A 21,828-nucleotide genomic window follows, 5' to 3' on the forward strand; every position below is an offset into this window, starting at 1 on the left:
CTCGGTTCAAGAACATTGTATATACAGAGGTACTTCTAACCCTCCGTTCACTGCAAATGCCCCACCGCATCTCCCCAAATACGGCCCTTTTTTTTTTTTTTTTGAGGCACCCTCTATGGGAGAAACAGGAGCGGCTTAAACGAGGGGAAAGGAGGAGACCTTTAAGATAATATTTCAACACCATTCCAAGCGCGGACTAACTACCCATTTCCTCGATCCGCTCTTCTTATAAGATTGTGCAAAAGTCTTGTAGGGTCCCCAAAAGCTGTCCATTAAGGCCTGGTTGGGTTCGGTACTGCATTGTTGCCATGGTAGGTGTCAATCAACACTTGAGTGACAGGAAGGCCATAAGAGACGGGGGGGGGTCTCCAGTCAGTCCATCCACGTCCTCTATAGATCTGCACGCCATTATGTTTTTTGTCCCTACGCTCAAGTCTGGGGAGAGACGATTATCAAAGAGCGTCTGGTGAAAAGGAGGGCTCACTCAGACACATTCAGTCTTAAGTCAGTCCTTGTCGAAGAGGTCTTGATTAGACGTACGCGGACAAGGAGGTCTCTGTTTTGAATCCTGAGATCCCTTCCCAGTCATAAAAGGTGATGGAACAGTTGACAAGAGTTGGTAGGAGGTCCCCGTCAAGACGAGCACTTCTGTAATCTCTTTTCAAGTCTGTTGAAGGCATTGTCGTGATGTCACCCCCCAGTGTCAGCAATATTAAGGTCCTTCTGGGAGAGTGGGTCTGAAGGGACTCTTTCCCATCTGTTTTGATGCAACATAAAAGGCTAAGGAGCTAAGGACATTACTGGGAGGAGATGTTGAAAGGGGAGATGGAGGCACCTTAAGGCAGCGTACAGGTCTAAGGGATGGATCTTGGAACTAGGCCCTGAAGGGTCTTCTGTTTAGAGGGGATATCTAATGGCCAGCCTTAGTGTCTCAGTCACAGCATGTTGAGCTGTGTGTTAATGTTCACTATTAAATCAGTTCAAAATGAGAGTAAAAAAAGCCTTCCACACAGGCACTTGTGTATATGCGTAAGCTTGGTTATATGAGTGAGTGTGTGTATGTAGGTATGGGCATGAGATCGTCTCTCTCTCTCTGTGTGTGTATTCCTGCCTCAACAGGCTCCATGGTTCTCCAGAGACAGCTGGGCTGTGGCTCTCTGCAGCTCGGAGCTGGCCCTGCGCTGGGCCGGAGGAGCCCCCAGACTCATGGACGGGCTTCTCCTTGGCCCCTCCCCATTCTCTGACTCCCTCCTTGCCGGCTCCTCCACCACCTCCTTCTCCGCCCGCACTTTCTTATCCTCGGCCTCCTCGCGCTCGCCATAGGCCTCCATCTTCTGGTCCTCGCTCCAGCGGCGTTTGAAGCGCAGCTTGAGGGGGATACAGAGGGTGCCGCCGGGGCTGATGGGAGGTCCCTGGCCTGCCTCGCTCTTGAGGCCCAGCAGGGAGGGAGTCAGAGGAACCATGGGAGGGGCGGCGGGGGTCTTGAACACATCCTCATCCAGGTCGTCAGCGGCGATGGCACCCAGGTTGGTAATGGCGGTAGGGGCGGTTCCGTTGGTGGGATGAGGGGGGGTGAAGACGTCGCCCTCGTAGTCGTCGAGCAGCTCGTCCTCCTCGCTGATGTCGGTCACCTCCACCTCCTCATCGGACTCGATGTCAGAGACGGGCTCCACCTAGACAACAAGAGACAACAGAGAGTCATCTCTTTTTACATTAAACTAGGGGTTAGTCAGGCGAACCTTGAATCTGGTTAGTGATTGGCTCACCTTGATTTTGGGAGGGCCCACTGAGGAGGAGTTAGAGAGCAGCCCTAAAGCAGCGTAGGAGGAGCCTAGGCTGGAGGAGGACCCACCGGTAGAGGAGGCGGAGCAGTCCCTCTGTTTACGCCCCAGCGGAGGCGGCTGCAGCTTGAACTTGAAGGGCGAGGGGTGCTGCTCCTCCCCTTGATGGTGGTGCAGCGAATGGGAGTGGGGCATGGGCGGGGCATGGTGGTGGGCTGTTATGGGCTTGTCAGGGGCGGCAGAAGGCCTGTGGGGCTGGGGGACCACGATGTTGGGGTAGTGGAAGAAGGCTCTGGGGCTGAGGTGGTAGTTGTAGACACTCTGGTGGTGGGCCTGCAGGTAGCGCTTCATGTCGTCCGGGTTGAAGGAGAAGTGGGAGCCCAGCATGGGGCTGAGTGAGGGGGACGGGGTGTAGGGTAGGTGGGAGCCAGGGGTCATGGACAGGGCTGGGGACAGGGTGGACCCCAGGAGGCCCCCAGGGCCCGGCAGTGGGGACACAGGGAACGGAGACATGGGGTCACCGTGGACCCTGTGGCCGGGCGGGGGACGGCCTAGCCCGCCGGGTCCCCCGTAGGCACGAAACAGCGAGTCATGGGAGAGGCGGGGGTGGAGGAGGCCGCGGAAGGCCCGTTCGGGGCCCACGCCGCCACGATCTTCACCCCCCACGCCTTCCTCCAGCTCAGAATTGGTGGAGGTGCCATCGCTGCAGTCGGAGACAGAGCCGCGGCCCATACGGCGGGCCACGCTGCTGAACACGCCCGGGCTGCGCAGGTCCTCATTGGGGGAGAGCACCTCGGACGGGGTGGAGGGGGGGAAGCGGAAGTGGCTGCCCCCGGTCGGCACCGGCGGGGCGCTCTGGGGGACTCCCCTACCTGGAGACAGAGAACAGGACAAGTGAGTTAGAGGGTAGGAATGAAACAGAGAGCGAGAGACAGAGAGCGAGAGCCAGAGAGCGAGAGCCAGAGAGCCAGAGAGCGAGAGAGACAGAGAGCGAGAGACAGAGAGCGAGAGACAGAGAGCGAGAGACAGAGAGCGAGAGACAGAGAGCGAGAGACAGAGAGCGAGAGACAGAGAGCGAGAGACAGAGAGCGAGAGACAGAGAGCGAGCAGTTAGTGTGAGGCAATGGGTGACAGAAGGAGAATCAGAGTCAAAGTGAAACCAAGTCAGAAAAAGCAGGTGAGTGAGAGTAAAAGTTACTGTACACAGAATCACAGACAGAGACAGAGAAAACCCACTGCTCACGTGTTACATTCCCCTTTTCTGCCCTGCGATACCAAATTGTGGCGCACAACAAGTTCTTGGCATCCTCGCCCGTGCCAAAATTAAATATTGGAAAGTCGTTCTTTTTGCCATCACAAACACGAGTCGGGTAGCTCCATTTTCCTAAAACCGCTGAGTGAGTTAACGTCGGAGAGGCATGGGTGTGTGTGACCACTATATCAAAACATGTCAAAACCCAGACCGACCACATCACATATGGAGTATAATAAAAACTCTATGCAAAAAGCTATGTCACGTGGTATCAGGCTTCAAGTGTGCCCTATTTACACTGTGTGGCTGTGATTACTGCCCCAGGGCCTTAAAAAAAAAAAAGAGGAAACACTTGGTATGAAGCATATAAACAAATATGCAATATGCAAACATCGCTCCACTACATAAACCTGATGGGAGATGGAAGAGTATTTTAAGCATTTAGTCCACGTCATTACCTGTCAGTCATTGTAGCCGCTTCCACAACAAAATGGCGCCAGTACGTGTTAGGCTCTCAGGCACATTAGGGCTCTGTATTGGCGTAGCTAGCCTTTAAAACGTTTAGAACTGGACAGATACAGAAATCAAATCTCCCAACGATCAGACGTCAGTAAATGCACATGAGGACTTTGTGGAAGTGCTTTAAGACTTGCAAATGATGGACATTTACAACGTATTAATCTATAGTATCTTTAAAACTGTGCCAGTGGTGGTCTCCTGGTGGATTTTCAACCAGACTAGAGACAGAGTACTGACCAGAGCCCATGTCGATGAAGGGGTAGTTGACCAGCACCAGCTTGTTGAAGTTGAACTTGTAGGTAAACCTCTTCCCTTTGGTCTTGTGGAGGATTCTCTTGTTGTAGTAATATCTGCGGGATCAAGGTTTACACGGTTACTCGCTATTTGTTCAATTTGCACAGTTAAATAAGGATGAAATACATTCGATGGCACACAAAGACACCACATTATGTGGTCCTACTGAGTGTGATACACAGAACCCCCCCCCCAAAAAAGACATGCAGTATCTATTACTATGTAATTGTATTACAATGTAATTGTATTGCTATTTATCTAAGGCAAGGGTTTCCAACCCTGTTTCCTAGAGTTACCCTCCTCCAACCACAGTTGTAACCAACCTGGTTCAGCTTATCAACCAGACGACTGCAATCAGGTGGGCTCGATGAGGGTTGGAGTGAAAACCTACAGGACGGTAGCTCTCCAGCAACGGGGTTGGAGGGCCCTGATCTAAGGGTATCATTAGGTGCGGTAACCATGACAATACGAAACGTAATGAGCGCACACACACACTGGAGAATAGTAGGATATGTTTCACCTCAATGAGACAAACCTTTCCAAACAATGGCCAAATGAACACGCAGGGACTCAGTCTAAGGACTTCAGTTGCACTAGGAGTGGAAGGAAGTCCTCAGCCATTGTGGCCGGTGAACCAAAAGGTAGCTAGCTCTGGCTCGTCTCACTGCTGAACCTCTCGCGCCGGCACAGTGAGGACTCAATGGATGAAGGGCCTCTCCCGATTGCAGCGGCTACCACTATGACTAGAGGGCTCCCACCTACACACGCTAAATGGCAGTAATAGTAGGAGGCTTCCTAGTGCTTACTTTGATATAGATGTGAAGTGGAGACAGGTTTGGACTGGAACGTAAATGTTCACAGGCGCAGAGAGAAAGAGAAAGAGAGAGAGAAAGAGAGAGAGAAAGAGAGAGAGAAAGAGAAAGAGAAAGAGAAAAAGAGAAAGAGAGAGAGAAAGAGAAAGAGAAAAAGAGAAAGAGAGAGAGAAAGAGAGAGAGAGAAAGAGAGAGAGAGAAAGAGAGAGAGAGAGAGAGAGAAAGAGAGAGAAAGAGAGAGAAAGAGAGAGAGAAAGAGAAAGAGAAAGAGAGAGAAAGAGAGAGAAAGAGAGAGAGAAAGAGAAAGAGAAAGAGAGAAAGAGAAAAGGGAGAAAGAGAAAGAGAGAAAGAGCACTCGAACACGTGGGGGAAAGGACAGACAGACAGACAGACAGACAGACAGACAGACAGACAGACAGACAGACAGACAGACAGACAGACAGACAGACAGGATACGGTGAATGAATTTACTGGGGTTGACACATGCAAGCAAGCACACACACACACACACACAAGCACAAACACACACACACAAGCACAAACGCAAGCAGAGAGAGCTGGGAGAAACATGCAGACACACAAGGGCTCAAGCTTGCTCTACGGGGCTTTGAAGAACAATTGAACTCACTTCAAACAAAGAGCTAACGTTACTACTGCCTCTATGACACAGCTTTAAAGTACATTCTAAACACTAACACACACACACACTTCGCAGCCCCTAATCCAATCCTAAACCCTAATGAGGGAAGAACATTGCCATGTTTCAATTACTTCAGAACTTAAAAAGCTCCTTTCATTGCAGAGTTTTATGACAGAAGAAAGTACCATAGACGTTAGGTCAGACCGGTCGAGGAGACTGGTACACCATAGAAACAAACCCACAAGGCGCAGATGGGATGGAGGAGGACTGGCAGAGAAAGCAGCTGTGACGAGTTATTGGTAGGATGAGCACTATCTGACCCACACCAACCTACGACATGAAGGTGACGCTGACAAGCCAGTGTGTGGCAGCCAGAGATATGCGTGTGGTGTGTGTGAAATTGAGTGAGCGAAAAAAAAAAAAAGAAAAGAGCGAGAACAGACTGCGGACTAAATAAAAGCTCTGGGCTGCCCACGTGTGCTCTGCAGCGTGTGTTTCTAAAGACAAGGTTGTCTAAATGAGCGGTCACGTTAAAACGAGGGACCTTGACGTACATCCGAGATCAACAAGTCGTGATGAACCGCGCTCCCACTTTCTCCTCTGTTCTCCTCCCTTTCTCTTTGAAAAACAAACAGGGGAGGGGGGAGCCACTCCAGAGCACTCATTGTTCTGGCCCCGTCTTAAATCAGCTAAAAACAGTCTTCTAATAACAGCTATTAGTTGAGTCCGGTGCGTTAGAGCTAGGCTGGAGTAAAAGGTTAAACACACTGTAGCCCACTAGGACTACAGATTCCCCCACTTCAGGTCTGTATTTACATAGGTTTGTTACACTTAGATTAAATCTATTTTGCAAGAGAGACCCATTTACTTAATTTCTTCATCCTACAATACCCAGAATCCCTAAGTCGAGTCGATAGTTGTTCCCCTTTCTTACCTAAGCGCTCTGCTCAGCTTGTCGTAGTTCATCTGCGGTTTGCACTTGCGGGCACCCCACAGTCGGGCCACCTCTTCGGGGTCCTTGATGACAAACTCTCCGTAGTCGCCCTGCCAAGCGATGACTTCATGGTACTCCTCCTTCCGCAGCAGCTCCAGGATGAAGCACCAGAGCTGAATCTGTCGTGAGCCGGGGCTCGACTCGGGTTTGTAGGCCCAGTCGGGGAAGGCAAACCCTGGGGAGGGGAAAGGGGGTTATATGGAGGTGTAGTGTTCAAATGCTGGGGATGATGGAGCGAAGAACAGAGGCAACAGGGAAAGGCTGGAAGTGGAGAGTCGACAAAGGGTTTGTGAGTCGTGGGTTTGATCTCCAGGTGACAGGTCACATGTAGATTATTGACCAAGTCACCTTGGATAAAAAGAGTCTTACAGAGCTGGGGGATCAGTGTTCAAAAACCAAAAAAAAAGGTTGTTTTTTGGGGCGGGTAACTTTGTTTGAGTTTAAAATCCAAGCTGTACAGGCCTGGTGCTTTCGTATCAGTTCCATGTTTATCATGAATCAAAACGGCCTTGAGTATGAAGACAAAATAAAAGCTATAACAAGCATTAGACACACGTGAGAACAGGGAGCGCAAGTATGTGTTTTAGAGATGTAGGTTGTGCTTAAAGACTCAACACCACTTCAACACAAGGCCAGGCAGAGACATAAACCCCCCCCCCCCCACACACACACACACACCTCATTAGGACCAGATGTGCTCTAGGAAGCAGGCCGAGAAATCACCCTCGGAGAAACACATGGGCACAGCGCAACAGATAAAACCACACCACGGCGTACATACCAGAGGCATTTATGTTATAATAGAAAACAGAAGGACATCATATCTAGAATACTAGAGTAAACACTGAGATAAGAACACAAACAGCAATACCGACAACTGGTACCCTATTGCCCCATTGAACCACCTGTTGAGCCAAAGTCCACAACTGTCACTATAAACCTTCATTCCAGGTCAAATGCTGCTGCACCAGAGGGACTTCGACGCCCTTTGTCACACAAAAAAAAAAAAAAACTCTTTGTATGAAGGAAGGAAGATACGACTTTGCGAGTGGCCCAGATAAAAGCCTATGACACGTGACTCACACAAAGTAATTGGATAGGGATAACAGGCTAAACCGTTGAACTACTTCAATTGTCTCGTCTGAATTGGACAGAACAGTGAATGGTTCTGATGGCAAGCCGACGCTTCACAGCTCCTAAAGCATAAGCGTATAATTCCCACAACGACGACAAGAGCGGCCAGATCAATGGCGCCACTTTAGCGTCTGTGCCACTTGGGCAGATGCTGGGAAGCTGGTGGCAAAGCACATGTAAAGCCCGGCAGGAGCAGATAAAATGAGAGCGAGTGAGCAAATTGAACACACACACACGTTCAGAAAAGGTAAAGTGGGTGCATGCGTGGGAGAAGAGTGCTCACACATACAAATAGCAGCAATGCCCACAGAGTGCGTCAGTGCTGACTCATGGCCTCTTCTTGTTTGTCATTCAGTTTTCACGTGGAGCGCGCCTTTCCCCTCCGCGCTGCCATCCCTTTCTTTCCCTCACTCCCTCTGACACCATTGCTTAGCAACAGGACATTTTAGCTCTATAAATAAAACACCAGAAAACACACTGAACATAAAACTGTAACTCAATTAAAAAAAGGTATCTAAAGTTCAGAGAATGTTTGGGGGGGGGGGGGCAAAGAGGTAAAAGACAAAATGAGCGAGGGAGGACCGAGAGAAGGAGGCATCACAGGAAAAGAGAACTTGTCATCTGTGGTTTCACTGATGAAAGATCGCGGTCCTGCTCTGCTGTCCCTTAGCCGACATTTACTGTCGTGTCCGTCACATACTACAAATCTCTTAACTCAAATCACTGACACTCACAATGCTGCTCCTCTCTAGACAGATGCGGGCGGGCACACACACACACAGCATAACAGCCATTACAAGCCCGTCTTCTGCTCTGCTGTGCTCACTACCAGTGGTCCTGGTGGGACTGCTGCTGATCCTGCGGGTGACAGTAACTATGACAGGAATTACACACGGATAAACACAACCCTGGTTACACGCCATAATAACACACATCACTTCCCATGTGTGGTGTGCTGATACCTGGGAGAGTCATGTAGCGGGGCCACAATGATCCGACGAACATCAGGTGTACGAGGTCAGTAAGAAGAAACAGTTGTCCAACCATTTCCCCTGGGTCTCTAAAGGAAATAACTGAAGGAGTAGGGACAAAAAAAGTGCATTTTTATGGTTACCACAAGAGTGGGAGACCATTATTCGAGGCACCCGAATTTCCCTTCCAACAGAAATATACGATCTCTAAACGAGAACCCTTTTCATACGAGGATTTCAATACGGCTACTTGATGTTAGCAGCCGTCTGACGTCATGTGTTTATAATAGTAGCTTTAAATAACAGATAGTCATCTGGTGCATTGTCCTGAACGCCTGCTGGTCTGAGACCAGGGGCTCCATCGCCTCTTTTTCACCCTGTTCCCTCCATCAATCCCCCCCCCCATTTTTCCTCCCTTCCTCCTATTCTTTGCTGGCTCTATATTTAGCTGGAGGAAAAGGTCAGCCTCCGTCTGCTAGTGACGGCTGCCTGGACACAGAGGGAGGTAGGAGGGGGCACGGACTTGTTCTCTGAGTGAGTAGTCCATCACCACTGGACTACCCTCCATTGAACTTCAATGGGGACATGCCACGGTGCATTGAGAGGGCGAACACACACAAATAAAAAAACAAGGTAAGCGCTAAAAAGTATTGTAGCTAAAAGAAGGTGGATGCTAACATTGATTCATGCTAGCCTGAAGGCTAATAGCTCCCTATCCTAAAGACATTGTCATCAACACCAACTCATGAAAGGTTGCTAGATCGAATCCCCGAGCAGACAAGGTAAATCTGTCGTTCTGCCCCTGAACAAGGCAGTTAACCCACTGTTCCTAGGCTATCATTGTAAATAAGAATTTGTTCTTAAACTGACTTGCCTAGTTAAATAAAATAGAAAAATGTCAGAGTCCAGGGGGCGAAGCATTAATAGTGAGACAACGAGGGGCAACTTAAAAACCCAGGAAGACAGAAAAAAACAGATCAAGTGTAGGAGGGGCTAAGGACCCAGGTAGGAAAAACACCCCGATGTAGATCAAAGAGGCCAGTCAGAGCTGCAGGTGCACCACATGAACTTTCACCCCTCTCCCGATTCTAGAAGTCAACTGTTACATAAGAGAGAGAGAGTGGCGGCATGAAAAACTCAAATCAGCACAGAGTACTGTGAAAGAGACTAGAAGAGAGATCTGAAAATCTCTCTCTGGCTCTTAAGTACATTATAAAAATATAAAAATTTAAAGGCATATTAGGCTGTGTGGCCTTTCCAAAGATATAAGGCGCAAAGGGAATAAGCTATACATTGGTTGTCTTTGCTGTGTGCGGTTGGCCCCCTATGCACTAAGCTCTGGGATGTTTATGCATCCAGCAGCCACCATGCAGGTGCACCAGACCCCAAGCAATGTAGCAGCCCAAAACAAAAAAAAGACAGGGCTGTGTGGTCGTCATGGCAGTACCGTCACAAAGACGCAACTCCACCACACGGCAGACCCTCAATATGTTACCTTCATCTTTACATCAACAATTGCCAATGTCAACGCCACCGAGATGAAATCAAGTTGGAGCATGACGGTGGTTGGACAGTCATAGGGGCTGGACTGCGACGGTGTAATGGATCCCGGGGCGCGACGGCCAACTCTGCCCAGACAGAAACCAGACGCGTCTTGGAGAGTTCCGTGCAGTGCAAGCTGTGATTAAAAAAAAAAAATCAGCCTTAGATGGTTAGACAGGGCGCGTGTTTGCGCCAATTTTCCTGCTATGTGAGGACTGTCGAGTATGAGTGCAGGCCTTGTCCCGTGCAGAGAGGACACAGAGCCAGTGTTTATGAGCACGCCCGTGCAGGCCCTCAACGCTCAGCAATAGATCCCTGGGACAGACATCCTAAATACTAGTCTTGGAAACCTGAGGTTAGGAAATGGAGTTGATCTCCATAATAAACTTGATTTGTGCGTATACTATTAGCAACTAATACAACACTCATAATTCACTATAAAGTATTTGTTATAATCATTGGTAAACCTCAACCAATTTGAAGACTTGAGTAGGAATTGCTTGACCGAGCTTGACCCTTAACACTAGAAATGCTAAAGCAGTCATTTGTATTACTCTTGCATTTGTAAAGTCATGCCCCCTTCCGTCCTTTAATTTTCCTAAATAAGTCTATATAAACACACGGTCATTGTTAGAATCTTAATATCACAAACAGAACTAGAGTTAAACAGTTTTAGGATGGCATGTCATTTTTTGAATGGTTTTCCCGTTGCCCCTCCTCCTCCCAACAGTAGGGCCTGCTCCCCTTCTCCTGGAAGTTGAAGACACCTGCCAAGTCGTCGAAACGGAACCAAAACTAAATTTCACAGGTAACAGATTAAATAAATGAAGTAAAGTATGATGGGGGGAAAGGGGGGAGAATAGGTGAGTTGAAGAGTGAGGAGAAGCGAATGATGTAATTATGTAATCACTAATTGTGAATGAAGAACAGGCCATTCTATTGTATTGACCTACTCCACTTATAATCTCTAAAATGGTATGTAACCTATATCAGTCCACTGAATCGAAGCAGCCTTAACAGTATTCTCGGGAGTACACAGTGAGAGCGTGCGTCATTTACAATGGCAAGAAGACTAAGACAAATGGATGCAGATGCTCAGTTAGAGGTGCTACAAAATAGAAATGAAAATGCTCAGAGGGTGGGGAAGAAACGAATCATGACATCCCTGATGATTATTCTTCTGATTCCGAGCCTCAGCCTGAACCGACACCACTGAGGTGGCGCGCGGAAAAACAGAACGGTGCACACTGAGCAGGCCTCAAATTTCCTAGCGGCATCCCCCGACAAGGCCGTGGATGCAACTTTGTGTGGCCGCAAGGCCCCCTAAAAACAATTCCATGTCTTGTGGCCAAATTGGCCATTATGCCCTTGGCCTGAATATAATAATTATAATTCCCATTTCCTGGCTGCCAATCGTTGTGCTTCGAAGCTACCTCTCACTTACATTCCGCTCAGGTATCTCAATCCTTATAAGGCAATGCCATGAGAAGGACACGATTCTCGGGCATCGCAGCTCCGAAGTACAAGACAGACACATTGGGAGGCACAAGCGCGCGTCTTTCTTATCGAATTCTCAGGGTGCACATTGATGTTAGAAGAACTGTCCACATTTACTTTTCCTCAGCCAACAAGATGAGTAACGGACAGCAAAAGGCCAAATAGCCTTGCCCCTAAAATCTCAAAATTCCGGGCCTGCCGAGCAGGTGCCCCCGCCACCGTCAAATGAAACTCCACCACCAGCTTTGGTTGTTTATGTGGCAAGCTCCAACTGATGCTATTGCATGAAGATGCTTTACTTGGCTGACAAGCGGACAATACATTTACTTTGTTTGACTGCTGCCATAATCAACACATTCATTATGATGCCATTTATTGCTTTTGTGCTGATTTTCAGTATTTATCAAGCACACTTGGTGCTTATAATGATGTTTAGGCTGAATGAGATTGTAATCATTTGACCACGTGTCAAATAGCACATTTCTTGGTGGCTGTTATATTTTTTTATAACAAAAAGCTCTTACCGCATTCCAACACATATGCTTTCTGTTTCATAGTTGTAACAATGGCACTGCACCAATAAAATGTATTTGACACTTTATTTGTGCAAAGCAGTCATCAAGGCAAAGGGTGTCTACTTTGAAGAATCTCAAATATATTTTGATTTCTTTAACACTTTTTTCGTTACTACATGATTCCATATGTGTTATTTCATAGTTTTGATGTCTTCACTATTATTCAACCATGTATAAAATAGTAAAAAATAAAATAAAAACCCTTGAATGAGTAGGTGTATCCAAATTTCTGACAGGTTCTGTATATATTTATAAACTGGGTGGTTTGAGCCCTGAATGCTGATTGGCTGACAGCCGTGGCATACCTCAGGTATGGCAAATAATTTATTTTTTACTGCTCTAATTAGGTTGGTAACCATTTTATAATAGCAATAAGGCACGTCAGGGGTTTGTGGTATATGGCCAATATAGCATGGCTAAGGGCTCTGTCCAGGCACGCCGCGATGCGTTGTGCCTAAGAACAGCCCTTAGCCATGGTATATCGACCTTATACCACACCCATCCGTGCCTTATTGTTTAAATATATATAGCCTACAGTAACATACTAATGAAAATGCTAATGTTATTTAACTTTTTTATTTATTTTTAAATACAATATTGCCAAAGAACTTTAGAAACACAGGCAAATTATTATTTTTGCAATAGCATATATGAAATGTATTAATTACTGTTAGAATGTTGTAAGTCAGAATGACTGCTCATTAATTTGAAGGGGGGGGGGCCCTCGAGGGCCAGCGGTTCTAGTGTTAAGAGGATGGTAGAATAGCAAAAAAAAAATCCACTTGAGAGGTATTTGCACATCCTTAATCTAAGCTTTATCATCCCATCGACCGTTAAGCCCGCTGTGAACCATGTGACTGAGTAGAGAGTAGAGGCAGTGACCTGAAGAAGACCTGGAAGTGATCAGAGGGGACATGGAGGGGTCGGTTGGGTGAGCCGGGCTTAGCGCAGGCTTTTCCCTCCATGCTCTGGGATGGTACTAACAGGGTAATGTGCAAGACACCTGGACAAAATCAGGTCATTTCCAAGTGAGAGGACGACCATGTGTTGTCTAAATCCCCACTACTCCAGAGAATAACTCTGCCTACGGAAAGTGGGGCATCTGTTGAAAGAAGTCAGCTCTGATTGGCTTTTTCCTCATAGACAAGCATCCTTGCTGTGACTTGGAAATGAGTCTATCCAGAGGGCAGTGGTCTGAAAGTGGGTTCTGACTGGTCAGTCCAGACAGCCTCCCAGTGGGGTGGACCCAGATCGGCCCGTTCGCACAGCTGGTCCTTTCAGCCCCCTGTGGGTGACAGACAGAGTCAGTCGTCTGGGCCCAAGTCACTGGTGGTGGTACAGGGGCCTGGCTTCTGGTGCGGGATATTTGGTGGCAGACTAGGGATCACAAGCACTCTATGGGGAGAAATGCAGGTAAGTTCCACTGTCTTAACTCGTCGCTCATCTCAGTCTGTTATATCTTATCCCCTGCTCCCCTGTTATTTTGTCCTATAATTTGAGGCACACAGTTTATCTCCTGGCTGTCTTCAGATTCTTATTCTGCGAAGGAGGGAGGGGGGTGCACTAAAGTTCTCTTCTGAACTCAGGGGGATCCAGGCATTGCCGTGGAAAATAGGGGTGCTGAGGGTGCGGCACCCTCTGAAAAAATAAAATTGGAATAAAAATGAAATATTTGGTTTTTGTTTAGAAAGATCTCCCAAAAGTAGCGCACTGGGCCTTTACTAGTCCTGTATTAGCGGACCCATATAGCCGTCTGTAGGGCGGGCAAAGTTTTTCCCCCTTGCACCCCTCCTCCCAAAGTCTGCAACAAAAAAAACGCAGCACCCCCACCCCCAAACATATTCCCGCGGCTATGCATCCAGGCAGCACAGATTAGAGGTCTGGCCTGTGCTCTGTTGGAGGCAGACAGGACTTTGGCCTCTGTAGACAGCAGCCGTGTCTGGCTTCTTCTAAGCCAATTCTGTCTCTTCGATTCGTCAGACGGCACACGCTACAAACTTCACTCAAAGACGTATGAAATCTCAGGTTTGTGAGTTCGCAAAAACACCAAGACTTGCAGGATGATGGGAGAGATTCTGGAAAAGTAACAGCAAACAGAGCAGGAGAAAGTGAGGGGGAGTGAGAAAGGGGACATGGAAGAGAGGACAAGGAGCTAACATTGAGACATTCAGAAAGTCGGTGAGAGAAAGATGAAGACGTAGGCCTAGACAGAGCAGAAGATCAAGGAAATGCAAGCGATAAAAAAAAAATAGGTGGTCAGGGTGGGTTAACGCAGTGGAAAGGGGGCTGGAAACAGGAGGAAGAATCAGAGAAATGGATAGATTGCCCAGTTTTACAAAGTTCTGTGTTGAGGTTAGGTCTCCAGACAGTCTTTACTTTCATTTCTCTCCACAACCACAGACAGCGGCTGACGACAACTTGGTGGCTCCAGCTGTGAGATTAGCGCACAGTCGACATCAGGGCTCCCTCCCCTAACCGACGGCTGTCACCACAGCCCAGAATAAACCACCAAACCAAGGGAACGAGATAAATCAGTCAGAACTGAAGCTGCCAATCTCTTCACTGATGGCTAATGCATCTTTAAATGTTCCATATTTCCATAGAGACAAAAAAAAAAAGTCTTCATAGTCATTAGTGATAGTAGAGTCTTGGTGGCAAAACACTGTGCTTCTCATGATCTAGAACTAGCTTCAAATTGACTTGATACTAATACCCAACAGAGTAGGTTATATGGAAGCATTTTGCTGTAATTTATTTGCCGTGATCAATATCAGGGCATCATTAAGGATGTTTACACAAATCGGTCTCAGGCAGCCTGCATATAGGGGTAACTGTAATGTTATCACGTTGTAAAGTCCATGTTTCCGCAGAAACAAACTCAATGGCACCAAAGGCCGGCCGTCCCGTCTACAGTCAGCTGTCAATATCAGGGCATCATTAATGATGTTTACACAGATCGGTCTCAGGCAGCCTGCATACAGGCTTACTGTAATGTCTAACGTCGTCACGTTGTAGAGGCCATGTTTCAGCAGAAACAAACTCATTGGCACCGAAGTCCAGCCGTCCTGTCTTCAGTAAGCTGCTCGTTCCATCCATCTCCCAGAAAAAAAAATATGCATTTTAATCTGACGAAGGTCTTCCCCCATAACCGCTGGTTACACGGTCATTGTGCCAGCCCTAAATGTAGGCGGTACGCAAATCATACACTTCAGGAAAGCTACATGGTTTATTTTAGTGGGGCATGCAACACATCTACTTGTTTGTGATTGAAGATAGGATGTATGCAAAAACAATGGGCCTGAGGTGGCCATTTTAACCATCTCGGTGTTCACATTTTCCTAATTCGGTTAAATCCAAGTCCTATTGCATTAGCACTGGATCCTCCTCAGACTAAATTGGGTGCGTAGAAATATAAGAGGGAGCCAATGTGGCGTCACCACAAAGATGGCAACCAACATCAGCACTAGCGTGAGAATTGAGTGTGCTGCGTGTGTCTGTGTAGTGTGTCTGTGTATGTAACGCAACACAGACGTCAGCATTTTAACTGGTATGTGGGGGGTCCGGCCCCCGTAATAAACTGTTGTGTGAGAGTGTGTGTGTGTGTTCAGCATAGAACACATAAATGCAGAGTTACCCTGAGTCTAGCTCTTGTAAGTACAATCGGTCTGATGGAAGGGGGGTTCTCAGTCGAGTCAGGGAAAATAACAAATGTGCCGCTTACTTAACTCTGAGCTGTGGTCTCTGGCTGTAAAGCTTACCAACTGGAGAGGAGACGGAGGGAGAAAACAGACATACTGAAGGAGTTTTAAACCTCCCCTGATAAGATGGAACCATTTGATGACTAACAGGAACAGGGCTGAGATTCCCTTCTGTTCTGTCACAGCCTGTAAACAGGCTTCCCCTTCAGCTTTCTCCTTCTTCACACCTTACCTGCTTTGATCTTGCTCTGGTGAAGAATCGGGTGCAAGTTGTCATGTTTTGTGTGAAGTAGCGTGAGAAAGGAGGGGTCCACACCGCAGCGTTCTCACCAGTTCAGCCTTCACACACGCCCATGTTCACGGAGATGCACTTTAGAATATCACAGAGTACACCACTAACACAAACATTAGTTTGAAGTAAAACACACTACCACACACTCATGTGGAAAAGCCAAAGCCGCAGGGATTCAGAGCGAGTTCTGACAGACACAGGCGAGACAAAACCTCAGGGTTCCCACCAAACCCAGGGCTGGAGCAGACAAAACACCCAGGCTGCTCCCCTCCGTCCACAAGCCACAGGACAGAGCAACCTGCACTTTTGACAGCTTGGCTAAACACTGGGACCACAGATGGCCATGGGTGAATGACGTGATGTGTTAATATTTTGTCCAAACAGTACTTTCGCATTAAAAACATTTTACTAGAAAAACTGCATGTACAGACAGATCTGTTAAACACCAAATATTATACTTTGTAACTGATATTTGTCAGACATTTTAGTCCCTTTTGACACAGTGACTAACACAACCGTACCATCTGATTAAGTGAAGCCCAACAGCATTGATGGTAACATTCCAGCTCAGAAGAGAAAAGTTAGCATATCTATGCTAAATATTCAATTCTGTATTTTAGATTAGGGGTTTGGTAATGATTTTGAAGATTTTAAAAACCTTCTACATAATCTGTCCTTAAACCTTGTGTCATAGTACAGGACAAAGTTGATCTTTCACTGATAAGGCCGGTTTGATTTAGGCTAGACTTAAACCTTCGGAATGTCAGTTGAAGACCAAATGTCTAGATTTGAAAGCAAAAAAAAGCAAAACAACAAACAGTCTGTTCAACAGATTTCAAATGGGGGAGAAAAGCACAAAAAATAAGAATAAGAATTCATGTCATTCTAGAAAGATATACTTATCATCGAGAGTAAAAATGGACCCAAGTTGACTTAAATTGGTTTGGTCACATCTAGCTCCTTCTTGGAGTTTGTGAAGAAGCCGGAACCTCTGCATCCTGTCAGGTGTTCACAGATAGAGGCCCTGACATGTTATCTGCTCAGCAGCCCGACTATTTTTTTGGTTCCACTTGGGCTAGCCTGGCGTTTCATCTACACTGCAGGAGCCTTTCAAGCGTGGAGCCGGGTGGGGGAGCAACCCTACTGTAGTAGTACAAATAGTCTACTGTATTCAGTGGGTAATGAACTATGGCGCGTGCCTTTGTTTTACCTGGGCCTGGTGTGCTTTCTTTCCCTCACAATAGGGGTAATAACCAAAGCACATTTCCAGGAAAAAAAATCTCTTCCCGTCATCACGGGTCAGAGTACGGAGTTCACTTGCGATCGTGCAGGTTTCCAATCTGACGACACCAGCATAACCTGCTTATTAAGGGTTTTCAATAACATTGATCCATTACTTGGTCAGCTAGGCCTAGTCAACATGTTGGGAATATGCTGTTGAGAAAGCCTCTCTTTTATAGCCTAGGACAATTTCAACCCACTATGCTTACTCATTTCCTTTCCTGACATTCATGTTGTTTAAATGCAGACGGGAACCATGTTGAATATTCCCACTGACAAACATGAGCACCCCCAGCAGTCACTTGCAGTGGCCTGTGCAGGCTAATTCCTCGTGTATGGGTCCTTTCACCTCGTACACTGGGGAAGACAACAAAAAGTGCCCGGCTACAGCTGTGACGTCGCACATGTGGCGGATTGTTGATATAATGAGTAACCCAAGTGGAAAATTGGGAGCTAGCAGCTCAGACTGCTTGCATCCTGGTCGGATGCGGTGTGGAGTGTGACCCATAGAACTGGAATCCCAGGGCTGTTGACAGATGCCAAGGCACCTTTGAGCCGTTTCACCTGGGCCAGAGTCAGCCGGGAGCGTGCAATGTTCAGAATGGAACAGACAGATGTACTATAGGCCTATGCATTGGACTTCAGTCTCTATCATGTGGATCCGAGAGCCATGTAAGCCTGTGTGATATTCTATAATCTACAACATAAATACGTGCCTGAATACCATTGCCTATTGAGAAACAAATTCATGCTAATGATATTTTCCTGGAATGTTGGCATCAGTCTCCATTACAATACTAATGAAGAGTAGCACAAAGTAACTCCCATACAGCATAACGATCCAGTTATTAGACAACAGAGTTGCTACACAAAGATGTGGGAGGACAGCGGCTTAGCCAACAAGATGGATTCCCGAGATATGAAGCATTTGGGAACAAATTGAACCAATGAGTGCAGATGAGTGAACGCCATGAAACTACTTAGGGACACTAAATCCCCCCGGGGGACTGCTCCTCCCACAATGTCTCTTTTCAGAGGAGTAAGAGATACCTGGATTCGTGCATGTTAGAGGATCCTGGGTGGGGTGCTGACTGAAGGCCCAAGGCCACAATACCATTTGGTGTATGAAAACAAAATCCCCATTTTACATTGACCCTTCAGCTTCCCAGTTCCCACATCTCGTATGTAGGATACCTCGCAACCGGTGTCCATACTCCTCAAAATATTGTGTAATATTTGCAGTGTGACAGGATGAGTTTGTGTTGTGGCAAACATAAAGCAATATCTCCTAGAATTCCAAATAGGCCTAATTTAAATCCCAACATTTTCTGGCTCATTAGACGCTACAGGACAACTCAGAAATGTGGGCGTTCTATTTATGGGAAAATAGTGTGTGATCAAGCATAAATGTTTTTTTGCGAGTGTGAGACCAACTGTAAGCCATGTCCCAAGTGAGAGGTGTAGCTCAAATGAGGTGGGGGAAAAGGTACACCTACATAGAGCCAACTCATATGGAAAACAGTCCCATACTCTAAATAAGTTATTTCATGTGTGGGTGTACCTGAGACTGGGGGGAGGGGAATGGAATAATCTGCTAATGGTTTAATGCATGTGAACATGATTTCGCTGGCAATGCACTTATTTTTATTCAACCAGAGAGAGGGGAATCAATCTTGCCAACTAGACCTACTCAGAGTGTGATTGCGGAATGCAATTCCGGGCGTTCTTTATACTTCTATTGATGCCAACCATCGATAAACCCCACAGAAGAAGAAGAGATGAAACAGACAGGGGTGTCACCAGTAGCTAGCTAGGACACCGGTAGACAGTGTCATTCGACGAGCACTGCTTTCCCGTAGTTCTGTTAACATTACAGGGAGGGCAGGTGCTGGCAGCAAGTACTAACGTTACTAAGTACACTGGTAACTAATTACTAGGACACCAGTAGACAGTGACCCCCCCTCCTATAAAAGTTGTGCCTGAGTTGGGACGGCAGGTAGCCTAGTGGTTAGAGCTTTGGGCCAGTAACCGAAAGGTTGCTATTTCTAATCCCCGAGTTGACAATCTGTCGTTCTGCCCCTGAACAAGGCAGTTAACCCACTGTTCCTAGGCAGTCATTGTAAATAAGAATTTGCTCTTAACTAGTTAAATAAAAACAAATATGAATTCAACCTCATTCATTATATCCAGCACCATACCAGTGTCTACTACATATGTGAAAATTGCACGTGTATAGGATGTGGTTTAAAAAGATAAAGATCCCCAAAAAATGTTTCTCTGACATCACAGGGTAGGATTAAAAGTTAAGAAAAAGGGTGATTTTCAAAACCTGCAACGTTTCTAGTCAGAGGGTGGGTATTTCTTTTCCCCACGTCATCGCGAATCTGTGTTTAACTTTTGATGTAATCGGCTAGAATTTTTTTTTTTTACATTATATGTGTTTCTACAAAACGTAGAAATGTGCCGTTCACACATTATGTAGACATTGATTTTGTGCTGGAAATAATTAAATGACGTTGAAAAGCGGTGGTTAAATGTCGAATGAGTGTCCTGTCATGCCCAACTAGCAACCCTGGTAAATAGTTAAGTAATGGAGAACTAAACAAATAAACAAACTGTTTATTAACAGGTCTGTGTCCGTTTGATAGCGTAAGCAGGGTTACGTTAGCTAACACTAAATGTTACTCGCCAGGAATGTCCATTTTGGGGGGGAATTGGTTAGCTAGCTAGTCAAATGTGGAAGTTCGAGAGTTGGTTAGCTAACTAGCTGGAATAATAGCCAAGTTTATCAGACACCGATACAGTAAGCTGTTTGCTAACTAATACACAGTGGTGTGAGCAAATGGTTTAGCGTGGTTATTTTACAAACTTTCCACGCCGAGTTAGCTAGCTCTGCTTTGACTCGAGTAGGAAATTGCGGCAATCAGCTAGCTAATTAGCCTAGCGCCCTAGCCTGTCTGGGGTTTTCAACGTCTCATTACGCAGAGTTCTTAAATCAGTAGTTATTTACGATAACCATTGGTCATTGCGATCACACAAGGGTACATCATTACAAGTTGATCATTTTGCCATTACCAAATGATCCAGTTGTGATTGTGTTGTTACGTGAAACAATAACAACCGCCAGTCGAGCGCCATAAAGTATCAACCACTTCCAGTGGACAACAACAGGAACACAGAGTTCCATTCGGACAATAGTTGGTCCGCGAACATTATCGTAACTTACCCGTGTCCCCGGGGGTTTTCATGGTGACTCTGGTCAATTCAGAAAGTTTCCCGTTTGGTTGTTAGTTAGCGTGGTATTGGACACCCAGCCTTCGTTGTTCTTGACAAATTAAAATCGAAAAATTCCTCGCTGGCTTGAAAACTTTTCCGTTTCTAAGCTTAGCCTAAACCCTCTGTTCTCATGCGCTCCCCAGGCCCCCTACTGTTCCCCAGTTACTTCTGAGCTCCTAACTTTATTTTGTATTTTCTTTTTCACAAACCGTAGAGACGAATGCTGTTCTAGCTTGGTATAAACCCACTCGTCAGCACTGAATGGCGTTGAACTTTGAGTCCGTCGTGCTGATAGTGGGGGAATGCCTTGTAGCACTGTTATAATTCTTTAGCTAATCAGTTTAGCCGCATTAAAATGTTGCAATGGTCGAATCTTCCACATCGTCATTGCAGCAGTCAAAACATCGCATGAAAAACTCTCAATCTGAGTATGGAACCACGTTTTTTTTCTCTTTCTACAGACTTTTATTTTTCCACTCACTCCGTATTCTCAACCCCCAGCACCCCCCTTCCTCTCTAGGGGTGTCGTGTTTCGCTCTCCCTACCACACGGGGCCGCCCACGCGGACCTGGGAAGGAGCTTACGCCTACTTGCCATTCGCCTGGTTGGCGTCACTACACCACACGGCGTTGCTGTGGAGACCCACCGCCGCCGGTAATGTTGATGTATCCCGTTTGCCGCGAATATGTAACCGCATCAAATCATTGTCAGTGGTTATTTGATACTCTTCCCACTTAGTTTACTGCAGGGTTGCCAGGTCTAGCTAAAATGTATAGGCCAAAACATGCCAACAAGGCCTAAGAACTAGCCAAAATGTTTCGCAGTAAGAGAGGAGCTGCCAATTTAGACAAATCAATTATTTTTCCATAAAGTTATCGAGGGAATTATAAAGGAATCTCGATTTAACTTCTAACGACCTAAGAAGCTAAATTCGTTTTTTTCTCCAGAAAAATACGAATTATTGCGAGCTAATGTGACTAATAAAGGAATTTGAATTTGTCGCAAGAGAAAAGATCATTCATTTTTATGAATGTTACATTTTTATGTTATTATGTGGAGGATGTTAAAACCACAATCCGTTATAAATGGCATATTTACGAGATTGACTTGTCGTTTCAATAGGCATAGGCTAGGCCTACTGACTCAAATCTGGGTTTATGATTGTAATTAAATGTTGCCATGGTTTGGTTAGCGAGATGCAGGTAGCCTATAGCACGTTTAGGCCTAATGCAGTTTACTTAGTTCAAATGGACATACTCATTTATCCAGC

At 46.4% G+C, this 21,828-nt stretch overlaps 1 protein-coding gene across 2 annotated transcripts; it reads right to left on the reverse strand.

The window, feature by feature from the left end:
- Nucleotides 1–699: 699 nt before the first annotated feature.
- LOC115128369 (ETS domain-containing transcription factor ERF-like) lies at nucleotides 700–21,107 on the reverse strand. 2 transcript variants are annotated; one of them, XM_029658168.2, is made up of 5 exons: nucleotides 20,509–21,107; nucleotides 6,233–6,467; nucleotides 3,790–3,902; nucleotides 1,767–2,653; nucleotides 700–1,673 (listed from the first exon to the last, which is right to left on the reverse strand). In XM_029658168.2, exons 1-5 carry the CDS (start codon nucleotides 20,528–20,530, stop codon nucleotides 1,113–1,115), a joined length of 1,818 nt encoding a protein of 605 aa, XP_029514028.2. In that variant the 5' UTR covers nucleotides 20,531–21,107; the 3' UTR covers nucleotides 700–1,112. The 2 variants fall into 2 exon arrangements, with proteins under 2 accessions (XP_029514028.2, XP_029514029.2); XM_029658169.2 differs by lacking the exon at nucleotides 6,233–6,467.
- Nucleotides 21,108–21,828: the final 721 nt, after the last annotated feature.

The sequence above is a fragment of the Oncorhynchus nerka genome, linkage group LG4, assembly GCF_034236695.1.
Source record: "Oncorhynchus nerka isolate Pitt River linkage group LG4, Oner_Uvic_2.0, whole genome shotgun sequence".
Lineage (NCBI taxonomy): Eukaryota > Metazoa > Chordata > Actinopteri > Salmoniformes > Salmonidae > Oncorhynchus > Oncorhynchus nerka.

Bases quoted from the DNA above. Each gene is read 5' to 3' on its own strand.
- LOC115128369 (XM_029658168.2), bottom strand. From the start codon at position 20,530: ATGAAAACCCCCGGGGACACGG. The intron at 6,468-20,508 runs GTAAGTTACGAT...TCCCCTCCCCAG, and splicing joins GAAAACCCCCGGGGACACGG to GGTTTGCCTTCCCCGACTGG. The intron at 3,903-6,232 runs GTAAGAAAGGGG...TTGATCCCGCAG, and splicing joins AAGCTGAGCAGAGCGCTTAG to ATATTACTACAACAAGAGAA.